Consider the following 12,455-nt stretch of genomic DNA (forward strand, 5'->3'; position numbering starts at 1 on the left):
GTTGGTGAAATTTAAGGCAAAAACATTTCGAGGTGGCCATTGCTTTGCATCTTAAATAATATAAAAAAAAGAGGCTGGGATGCGACCCACACTGATAACTTCCCATCCCGTCTGTCGATTTGTCTTGCTTAAAAGTTTGTCTATATGTACTCGTATCAATTTTTACCAAATTTGCGTACTATTTTTTGTAGATTTTATTTTTTATGAAAAAAACAGACTGTTGGATTTTTATATAAAAATTACTGAATATCGAAAACAATATTTTCTGTGAAATAAAATAAGTTTGAAGCCAATATTTTTAAGTTTTGAAAAGCTATTTGAGTCGAAAGTAAATTTATACCAAGTTTTAGTATTGTTTTTTTTTTATAGTTTTATTTTTTGTAAAAAAAAACTGTCAATTCGATTTTTTTAAAATTTTACCAAATGTTAAAAACAATATTTCTTATGAGATAAAATTCTTTTGAAGCCAATATTTAAAATTTTTAAAGAGATATTTGAGTCGAAAATCAATTTTTACCAACTTTTATAAATTTTTTTTTAGGTTTTTATTTTTTGTAAAAAAACTGTCAATTCGATTTTTTTCAAACTTTAACTGAATGTTGACAACAAGATTTTTTGAAAGATAAAAGTAAATTAAAGCCAATATCTCAAAGTTTTGAAAAGATATTTGAGTCGAAAATCAATTTTTACCAACTTTTAAAATTTTTTTTTTAAGTTTTTATTTTTTGTAAAAAAACTGTCAATTCGATTTTTTTCCAATTTGAATTGTATGTTGACAACAAGATTTTTTGAAAGATAAAAGTAAATTAAAGCCAATATCTCAAAGTTTTGAAAAGATATTCGAGTCGAAAATCAATTTTTACCATTTGTATACATTTTTTTTTAGGTTTTTATTTTTTGTAAAAAAACTGTCAATTCGATTTTTCTCAAAATTTTATCAGATGTCAAAAACATTTTTCTTCGTTGCACTAAATTGTTTTAGAGATTAAATCATATTTCAGTCGTAAAATTTTGGAGGTGACAATTTTTTTTTTTCAGTTTTATTGATTTTTAAAAAAAACCGTTATATTGATTTTTTTCAAAAAATATACCTGTTTGGTATCACGTTACAATATATTATATAAAATTTAATTCAAGTCTCTAGCGTTTTTGGTTCGTAAGATATTTAGTGTTAACCAAAATTTTCACCTTTTTTTCAAACTGCTATGGTAAAGAAACCACCCACGCAATATTCTTGAGAGCCCTTTCTGCATCTTTCTGCCTTATTATCTGTATAACAAAATTCATTTGAAGTCGATATCTCTTCTGGTTCTTGAGCTATGGACGACGAAAAAAACGTCGCGAACGCACGGACGTACGGACGTACAAACGTACGTACACACGCACGCACAGACATCTTTCTAAAAGTCTTTTATTTCGACTCTAGGGACCTTGAAACGTCGAGAATTGTCAAAATTTTCAATTTGACAAATCTGACCCATTACAATAACTTCCTATGGGAAGTTAATAAAATATTCACTTCAAAAGCGTATCGCATGTGTTTTATTAAACTTTAGTTTCGAAAACAAAGAATGAATGACCCTATGCAAGTAGGTTTACTAATTTTTCCCAAGGAACTGCCAAATTTATCAATACCGACGAATTGTTTCTCAAACATTTTTCAAAGTATAGCATTTTATGGTTCTTTGACATGTGCTTCCCAACTGTCAAACTGACACTTGTCTTCGATAAGTCGATACTTGTTGAGTTTATCACCATTTTGTATTTTCGTTTTTACTCTTAAAATTAATCCTAATATGGCACATTATGTAGCAAATGGTGGACAGTTCCAAATTTCATCTATGGAAAAATTCCGAGTGAGATTTTATTTCCGCTAACGAGCCCCATTATGTTGTTTTTGTAAGCGCCATACAAACCTCAGGTTGAAAAATCCTTCAAACCAATTGAAAGAGCAGAACTTAAAATAATTTTGTTTATTTTCGATATTTCTATATTTATAATTTATTTTTTAAACGCTATTATTAAATCTTATAACAAACACCTTCAAAACTTAATCAATCCAAGCAAACATCCCACTATCTTTTCCCTTTGACAATGTTGAGACATCTGAATTTTTCATCTTATAACCACCACCTCCAATATCGTTGTTAACAAATTGGTCCGATCTTTCTGGATTCTTGCCACGTAAGCTATTGATTTTCTTTGACAAAGTATTGCCAGCAATACTCTTCCTCCTTATAGCTGACCTTTGAGTATCATCAATGACAGAAACATGCCTTTTAGACTTTGACGGTCCCATTTGGTCAACATAAGTTTTCCATTGGTTAAGTTTATCTTCAGCAGCTCGTAATTCATCAAGACTCTTCTCATGACCAGGATTTATACCGATTGGTTTTATTCCCATAATCTCTTCCATATCAATCTTAATCGGTGCCAAAGCTGATATCGCTCGAGATAGACCAATTTGAGAGTGTCGGATACGATGCTCCATCAAATCAGCTCCAAGGAGTTCTTCATTTGGATCCATCCGGATGGGTATGATTTTATTTACAATGTAAAGTAACAGAAATGTCGAACAAATACCCCAACAAGCAAGACAAAGTACCGAAAGTGTTTGTATCCCAATTAGATACCAACCTCCACCTTTGAACAACCCCGTTCGACCTTTGGTTGTTAAGAGGGGAACTGGATTATCAGCAAATAGCCCAACAGCCAGCACACCCCAGATTCCACAAACTCCGTGAACTGCACTCGCTCCAACAGGGTCGTCTATACCTAGTTTGTCGAACAAGGGCATTGATATACAGCACAAAAGTGCTCCCAGGCTTCCTATGACAAGAGCCTCCCAGGCACGGTACAAGAAGCATCCGGCAGTGATCGAAACCAAAGAGCCAAGAATTCCATTTATTAGGTCAATTATATCCAGACGACCTTCATTTCGCCACATGGAGTAACTACAGCTAGTTAATCCACCACCGAAAGACCCCAACATGGTCATGACGGCAGCTCTGGCGGCATATTGCCACTTTGCTCCACTAACTCCGTAAGTGCTCCCTGAGTTGAAAGCTAACCAGCCCCACCATAGAACAAAAAGTCCCATACACGCGTTGACAGGATTACCCAGCGGTAAAGGGTCGTATCCATCTGCATAACGTCCCAATCGAGGGCCAAGCATTGCTGCTGATGCAAATGCTGATGCGCCACCTGTTGACAAAAAAAAACAACTAAAATTAAAAAACATTGCGTGAGTTTTAGAAATACTCACCAATTAAATGAACTGGCCCACTTCCGGCAATGTCAACCGCTCCTAAATTATTCAAGAATCCATGCTCACCCCACACCCATCCAGCAGGAATGCAGTAAACAATTGTGTTGAGAAATGAGAACAAGCAATAGGCCTTGAAATCAGTCCTTGTGAATAATAAATGTTTGATTACGTGTGTAAAAATGCACCGAAGAATTTAGTTTACCTTTCTGCCATGGCTCCACTGACAATTGTTGTCGCTGTCGTCGCAAATGACAATTGAAAAAGAAATGCCGAAAATATTTGACCCATAAGTGGATCTCCAACAGGTGGATCAATTAGAAAGTCACCAATTGCTATGAAGGGATTCGAGAGCGGACCTCTCCCAAATGACATTCCATAGCCAAAGAGCCAATATGTAAACCCACCCAGCACTATGTCGACGATGTTTTTCATCATTATGTTTACTTCATTCTTGATTGACACGCAACCAGATTCCAACATGCCAAAACCTAAAATGAAAGACAAAGAAGTTGAAGACAAATTCGATATGAGACAAGTTAAGATATAAATGGCTGTCTTAAGGAAGACATTTTTATTTGTTAAAATGCCAATATTTATTTGCCAGTAGACACTATGAATTGTTTTATTTGTTGATAGTCAATTTTGAATAAATGATTATTTTGATTTTTTTTTTGTGACCACTCTACTGTCAATATGACAGCTGTCACCAAAATGTGCCAAACACTTTTTTTTAAACATGAATATTAAAAATAAGAATTCAATCTGAGAAATTTATTAAACTCTTTAAGGCGTCTTTAAAAAAACTATTTTAAAGACAAATGTTTTACTTTCAAGTTTACAGTCAAAAGTTCAATTTCTTGTGGAACATTGTTTTAAATTTAATTTATTTTTGTCGTTATATTGTGTTTTTGTCAAACCAGTAACTGAAAGCTAATTTTGTATGTTTAAAATCAAAAATAAATCAATTAATTTTAACCAAAGGAACACAGACCATCGTTGACAGATTATTGTTGACGTTTTAAGGCGATTTTGTGTGTGTTCAATTTTTCTTGATTCTACTGTCTACTTAATGCTTTACCATTTACGATAAAAAAATAATTTTGATGGTTTTGATAAATTTAAGAGTGGAAGATTCGTTGTAAAGCTTTGAAAATTTTTAATTTTTGTGAGTTTTATAGCGTTGGGCTCCGATTAAAGCCACAAACCTGTAGAAGGCAGTACACCATTGACTTAATCTGCGTGCAATTTGACTGATGTCCTTTCATACTATCGTCTCCTGTTCTACTATGTTTTGTTTGCTAATTGACAATCGTTAATCACACATCACATAGGAAAACGGTATAAACGATATTTTTTCAGAAAATAAGTTTGTTTGGAATTGTAAGCGTTTGTTTACATTTTAGGCAGAGAAGTTACCGAGATAGAAAACAGATGGCAGTGGCTGTGGTCAATATCACATCCCGATACATGGCATTATAAGTTCGCTTATAGGCGGTTCAAAACTTTACAGGTTACCGTTTCGAAGTGTCATTTTATATTAAATAATATGTGCTATTTTTGTTGATGCCATAGAAATGAGTTTTGCCTATTACTAACCTGTTTTCGGAAGATACAAGCGTTATAATGAATTGAAATTCAAGGTGATTTGTATTTTATTACTTTTTCGGAAATTAAGTTTTTGTGTTTATTGCGGAATATTATTTCGATCGGATTTGTTTTTTATTTCTTTTGAATAGCCTTACAGCTAAACAAAATAAAATAAGGTGGCGCAACAGTCCATGAAGAACTAGGGCCTAGTGCCTTAAAACTCTCAACCATTTCTGTGTGCGATTAATGTTGTCAGGAATGGAGGGGACCTACAGTTTATATGCAAAATCCGAAGGGTTAATTTGAGAAAGCACTTTTCATGACAAGAATTACTCTTAAAGGATTTGTCAATTCCTCGCAAGGCGCAGTACCCGTGAAAAAAGTTAGGTGGCAAAGGCAGGGATTGAACCCAAGACCCCTTGCATGATAATCCAACGCGCTACAGGTACTACCTTACAGCTATCATTGAAATAATCCAGAACATTTTTTGAATAAATATTTGGCTGTGGTTTAGTTTGATTAGAAATTAAAATTATATACAGATGGAACGGAAATCACAAAAAGAAATTATTTTTAAGAAAAAAAGTTTGATTGCATAGTTACTTTCTGCTAAACATGTATTTTTCTATTTTCCGAACGAACATACATTTTTCTGAGCAGTTGATACTTAACACAATGACAGATATGTGTCAGTCAATGATGAAAACCAATGATAGCTATAACTGGTCCTTAGTCAAAAAGGATTTCGTTGTTTTTTAATAAAACCTTGGACAACACACAACCGATCTTCTATTTCAATTCAAGCTGATTCCATTTCTCGTGCTTTTGACTTTTGGGACGACAATCAATTAATACCCGATAAAAGTTAAAGCAGAATCTTACTATGGATGGGTTTTTGACAATTATACGAGTCTCGAATGGATCTTATGTGATTTCATTCTCAAATGTTGGTACGATTGATATTGCATTCGTATCTCGATGGCAGTGTTCGTTGGGTAGTTGTGCATTTGGAATCATGTGTTTTCCATTGAAAAAAAAATCAATATGTTACTGTTGATATTATTTATTTTTGTTAATGAAAATGGACTAACTGGGTTTATTTTGCAATTTAAAAAATAGAAAAGATATTTATGTTTTGCTATGTTTCCACCAAACGTTTATCTCAGTTAAGATTAAATAAATCTTTTTGGTGCTTCCACCGCACAAATAGATTTAAAAACGATTGAGTTAGACAGCATTTTCCAAAATGCAAATGGTGTTTCGATATTTTCGATGTGTGAAATGCAAGTGAGATATTTTAGTGTTTGATTCGTGTTAAACATTGAAGAACTGATTATTTCAGTACCATATAAGAATATCTACTCCATGTCCATTTTTTTTGTAATCTGATTTTTTGTTTACAAAACTATATTTTTCGTACGCAAATATGCAAATAAACAGACCATAATGCATTATCTGTGTGTAGTACCCGTGCCATGATGGTTAGTGCGTTGGACTGTCATGCCAGATTTTTGGATTCAATCCCTGCCTTTGCCATATAAAGTCTTTTCACGGGTACTGAACTCCAAGAGTAACTCTTGTCATGAAAAAGTGCTTTCTCAAATTAGCCATTCGGGTTCGGCATATAAACTGTAGGTCCCCTCCATTCCTGACAACATAACTCGCACACAGGAATGGTTGAGAGTTTTATGTCACTAGGCTTTAGTTCTCAACGCACTGTTGGGCCACACAATTTTTTCTTATTTAATTCATTATCTGTAAAGCCAGCTCCTCCACACAGGTTTTTATTCAATTTTGACTCAACTACAATCCCCGACGGGAATCGAGTCAGGTATATAAAGAATTGAGGTGAGCTTGAAGTTCGTTTCAATACCAAATGTTAATGTAGTAGTCTACGAACAAACCCTCTCATTGAATCGATTGTTAAATGAACTTTTTTTATAAAATCTCAATTTCCAGATGTTGTCTTCTTCTTGAAAATTGTCCATTTTATTAGTTTTAGTTTTTTTTTGCTGAAGTTAATTTTAACTTTTGATTTTACAAAACTTTCTTCTATTTGTGTGTGTTTTTTTATGATTATTCTGACAGATCTTCTTTTAGTTGTACCAATTTTAAAATACAATCTGTCTACTGCCGATGCGTTTTCTTGGGAATTTTCTACTATAGTATTTATAGAATGCCAAAAAAACACGGATAGTATCTTGATTTCTCTGTTTTATTGACAGCCAGTTGTATGTTTTCTTCCTGAAAACTGTCTTTTTGACGAAATAAACAAAACAGGTTTGAGGTCGTTTCATTCAAAACATAATTTAAAGTCTTCAGCTTTGAAATCTCCATGTCAAAAATCTAGTAGAAAAAATCTTCATGATCTAATTGCATGATTCACTTCTTGAACTCATTTGCTTTGGACATATTATTTCATCTAGTTAAAGTTGCACCAAATGCCATTAAATATGAATGCTTAAACTTATTCCCTGGAATTTAAATTATATCTTGACGAAGATTATACTCGGTTCTTTAGTTCTTTATAAAGATCAAAAATGTCTTCATAGCTAGCGAGACGTATATTTTTGTATTATTTAAATGTTATCTCTAAGACTAATTTTGATAAATTTAAAACAAATAGAAATAAGAAACAAATACGTTTTTATGCATTGGGTATGCAAGAAGAAGAAGAAGCGATTTCAGAATTTCACCATACTATTAAATTGCATTTCCCTTTAAAAAAACAAAAGTTCAAAAACCAACCCAAATTTGTTAAAAAATATTGAAAACAAAACTTTTATACAAAAAGAAAACAAATATTGACATATGTCAAACAATAGATATCTCTTTTGATTCAAAATGTCTTTAAATTTAACTAAGACAATACAAAATTTGTATCCAACACTGTGACGAGTAATTTTGTTTGAAAATTTAGTTACGTAATACAAAAATTAATTTTTCAAATAAAAATTAGAAATTTCTTTGTATTTAAAAATTTTGATTGACTTAAAAATTTACATTTCTGTTAAAAAAATATATAAAATTCAGCCAAAAGGTCTGCAAATCAACTATCTTAAGCATTCTTTCTTATCACATAAATTCTATCAATTTTGTTAACATATCCAATTGTATTTATTTCTAACTCACCAGTTTGCATTGTAAAAATAATGAATGACGATGTTAACACCCAATTTGTGTCCTCGACACTTAAATCGTAAACTCCTGGTATCACATAGCTGCCATTACGAAATACGCCCTTCAATGCTGTAGCTTGTGAAGCTGTCACATTAGTTTTTGTTGTCATTTTTATATAAGGTAAATAAAGAATTAAAGTATCTAACTCTGAAGTAGTCCTTTTTGGTTAAAGGATTTTTTCATAGACAGCTTAACTTGTCCGAACCACGAAAACAACTGACTGAATTTCTATTTAGTTCAACTTCAATTCTCTCGAATAATTTAACTCAACTCGGAAAAGTGTTTTGTTTTTCTATTTTTGTTGTTAGTTTTATATTTGAATCAAAAAGAAACCAACTTGAAGGCAATTACCATTCGATCAATTTGAATCTAGTTTAACTGTGGTATGAGTTTTTTTGATGCAAGCAATCTGCTTTCTTTTATGAGTCCTTGCGTGCGTCCTGGTTAAAATTATCTCAGTGATAATTTGCTAAACGATGCACGGTAGCGTAGGTTAACAAAAACAACCCAACTCGAAAAGAAGACTGTACGAGTCTCTTTGTTATCGTTTTGTCTTCTGGACAAATATCAAGCCCACACACTTGACAGACCACCATATATGAGACTTGTTAATCTTATCGATAGAAATCTCAAAGTCCGTATAAATACAAAAAATAAAGGTACATAAATAACAGTTAACTTGGTCACAGGACACACATAGGACATGTTCGTGTTGGGTTCCTAATAAATGCGGTTTATGGTAAAGGCGGAGGGACATTGCTGTACTGTCCTGCGACAACTGTGAAAAACATCATCAAATATTTAACAGAACTTTGTTGCAAAATGCATATTTACATATGTAAAATCTTCAACACCCACGCTGATTGGTCAGGAAAAAAAAGGTCAATATCATGATGTGATTTAAAAAACAATAACAGGCCTGGTTAAGTGTTGAATTTCGATTTGAAATCAGAAGCCTTTGTGTTGAGGAAATGAGCGTTTTGTTGGATATAGTGAAAGAGAATGTTTACAAAAATAAGCTGTGATGTGTGATATTGAAATTAATGTTCAAGGTTAAATTACTCGTGAGTTTAAAGGTTAAGTGAGAAATAGTGCAAAAACATATTTTTGTAAAGATGTTTCACTAAATTTAAATTTATTCATCTTTTATATGGAATAGGGATTTTTTTACCGAAGTTTAAGTTTAACATTATCAAAGATTTAACCAAAAATTGTATAAAAAAGACTAAAGGCTTAACAAATGCCATACAAAGTGAGCCATTCGAAACTGTTTGTCCTTCTGTTATTCTATCTGTCCCCAAACCTAAAATTCTTGAGTCGATTGAGTTCAAACTTGGAAATTATAGTTTTAAGTCGATTTCACGAAAAATTAATAACAATTCGATTTTTTTAAATTTCTCAAAAATTGTCCGATAGATTTTTATGAAATTTTCTTAAAAAATGTTTTTCCTTGACTTGCCTTCTTTCAATATTAAACAGCTTTTTTGTTTTTAAATGTAAATGAGCTGGTTAAGGCGAAGGACTTTCATATAAGAGATTTACTCATTTTTCAAATGAGTCGCTTGGTTTTGAAATAAAAGTTTAAGTCCTCTCTAAATTCCTGCTATTATTCGCATTTAAAAATGATTGAGAAGTCATAAGGCCCGAGTTCTTCCACACTTACTTACTTAAGGTGGCCCTACAGCCCCGTGTGAACTAGGGCCTTTGAGGTCACTTTCCACTTGTGCGCGCCACCTGATCCGCATACTTTCTCTACTGCGCTGTCCTGTGGGTGTGGATTCGAAGACTTTCCGGGCACTCTACGAGACCCAGCCATCTTAGTCGTTGGACTTTTACTCTTCTGGCTAAGTCTACGTCACAGTACAGCCCGTACAGTTCGTCGTTCCATCTTCTCCTCCATCCCCCTTCGATGCATACGGGACCGTAGTTCACACGAAGAACATTTCTCTCGAAACGACCCAAGGTGCTTTCATCCACTTTTGTCATAGTCTTCATGCTTCTGCACCGTATAGCAGGACGTGGATGATAAGGGTCTTATATAGCGACACTTTGGTCCTTCGAGAAGGACTTTTTCGCTCAATTGCTCCACTCAAAAAAAACAGCGGTTAGCAAGAGTTATTCTTCGTTTGATCTCAGTGCTGGTGTTGTTTTCTGCGTTACAGGAGCGGAACCTAGGTAGATGAAGTCCTTGACTACCTCAAAGTTACGTATGGTAACGTTTTGGCCAAGACGTTCGGTGTTTTAGGTCCATTCTTGACGACAGCATGCACTTTTGCATGTACAGTGATAAAATAAAAGTGCCCTCATTAACCGTTAAACCCATTTTTGCCACTTCTTCCTCAATACTCACAAAAGCCCCATTGACATCACGCTGAGTTCTTCCGATTATGTCAATGTCATCAGCATATGCTTGTAATTCGACAGACTTTTGAAAGATAGTGCCTCTAGTGTTGACGTGTGAGCTCTGCACTATTCTTTCAAGCACGATGTGAAAAAAGCACATGACAGCGCATCACCTTGTCTAAAACCTTTTTTGACATCGAAAGGTTGTGTTAAATTGTTTCCAACCTTTATGGAGCAGCGTTTTGGCACGAATGCCAAAACTTGACATGGCTCTATACAGCTCGTCCCTGCAGATGCCGTTTTATGCGGCCCTGAAATCAATGTTGGGTGTCGATTTGGTGTTCTTGAGTTTTTTCCAGGATTTGCCGTAATGTGAATATTTGATCAACTGAGGACTTCCCTGGTCTTAAACCACACTAATAAGGACCTATCAGGTTGTTGACAATGGGCTTAAGTTTCACATATTACGGCAGAGAAGATTTTTTAGGCGATGTTAAAAAGCCTGATTCCTCTATAGTTGGTGCAGTTTAGAGGGTCTCTTTTTTTCAAGATCGGGCAAACAATATGAGGTATTCATCGGTCGTGCTTTTCTTCCGACCATATCTTACAGATAAGTTGGTGAATGCTCCTAACCAACTTATCTTCAGGTGCTTTAAAGAGTTCGGTATTGAGACCATCCGCTTCAGCGGCTTTGTTAGACTTCAGCTTAGATATGGCAATCTTTAATTCGTCTAAGTCGGGAGGACGGGATTTTTGGCTTTCGTAGTCTATGTTGAATGCATCATCCTGCCTGACAGCGTCGTCAGTTTGTCCTCGCCGTTATATAGTCTGCAAAAGTGGACCTTCCATATCCTCAGCATTGACTGCGGTTCCACTATGATGTTTCCACTTTCGTCTTTGGAGCCTTCGGTTCTAGGTTTATGTACCTGTGAATTTCGTACAGGTACATAAACGAGTTCTTTCACCAAATAGAATTTGCATTAGAGATCAAGGAAGTTTTTGGACAACTTTTTTAAGGGGTAAGACCAATATAGATCGATCAGAAATAACTAGAGATTACAGACAGCATTAAGAGCCCCTATTTAATCCGCACGACCCTAAAACTTTTCCTAATTAAATATACATTATATCTGTTATAGGAGAATTTAGTTTTGCTATAGATTAATTTTTGACTAAATGGCGCACTTCTAAGCTAGGTAGTGAACAATTTGCTTCAACTTTGATAAAGTTCAGCTCAATCGGTTAAAAACTGTGTTATAACTCTGGCCACCTTAAAAACATCAGCAATCCAATTTGAAGATCTTGAATCGATTGTGAATTCATACCCTTGTCTTTCATGATGCCATAAAGAAAAAGGTCTTAGTGTGTTTACTGTGTATGGAATTTTACAATTCCATTTAAGTAAGTGGCTTAGTTCTTGCTTGCTAAATGTCAGAATATGACAGCTTTAAAGATGACAGCTCCCAAATAGCAATCTATTAAAGTGACAGCTCTTATTGGAAACATTAATTAAGTGGGAACACCATCTGTAGAATAGGAAAAATGGCTCTAACCAATTTTTAATAAATATGAAATCCAATATTTTTTAATAAATTATGAATAAAATATTTTTTGCAATTTATTTTTGAGAAATTTAATAAATGCAATGAGAAGATATTCAAAGTTTTATGCAATGTTGTAATAAAAACCTAAACAAAAAAATTAAATTGTTCATACAAAAAAGTACGGAAATTTGGTAAAAATTGAAGTTCGGTTCTTGATTTTTCTCAAATTAATTTCATTCATCCAATTTGTAAAAATTTATTTAACAAAACTAGATTTTCAAACTAAACTGATTCTTGATATGAAAAATATTGTTGGTAGTTTTAATTTTTTTAAGAATAATTCAACTAACACATTTGTTAACCCAACACGAAAACCTACAAACTTTTAAGCAAGACCAATCGATAGACGGGATGTTAAGTTATCAGTGTGACTCACTGATAAATATTGAGAATAAGTGATTTTGTTTGTCATTAACAATAAAACAATTAAATGTGAATACAAGCATCAAAACTGCAATGTTTCAAAATCAAAA

At 33.6% G+C, this 12,455-nt stretch overlaps 1 protein-coding gene across 1 annotated transcript; it reads right to left on the reverse strand.

The window, feature by feature from the left end:
* Positions 1-1,958: 1,958 nt before the first annotated feature.
* On the reverse strand, positions 1,959-8,477 carry LOC129950024 (putative ammonium transporter 2). Its single transcript, XM_056061785.1, has 4 exons — positions 7,988-8,477; positions 3,471-3,756; positions 3,266-3,411; positions 1,959-3,204 (listed from the first exon to the last, which is right to left on the reverse strand). The coding sequence occupies exons 1-4, from the start codon at positions 8,142-8,144 to the stop codon at positions 2,051-2,053; spliced, it is 1,743 nt and encodes a 580-aa protein (XP_055917760.1). The 5' UTR covers positions 8,145-8,477; the 3' UTR covers positions 1,959-2,050.
* Between the last annotated feature and the right edge of the window lie 3,978 nt (positions 8,478-12,455).

Source organism: Eupeodes corollae, chromosome 3 (assembly GCF_945859685.1).
Source record: "Eupeodes corollae chromosome 3, idEupCoro1.1, whole genome shotgun sequence".
Classification (NCBI taxonomy): domain Eukaryota; kingdom Metazoa; phylum Arthropoda; class Insecta; order Diptera; family Syrphidae; genus Eupeodes; species Eupeodes corollae.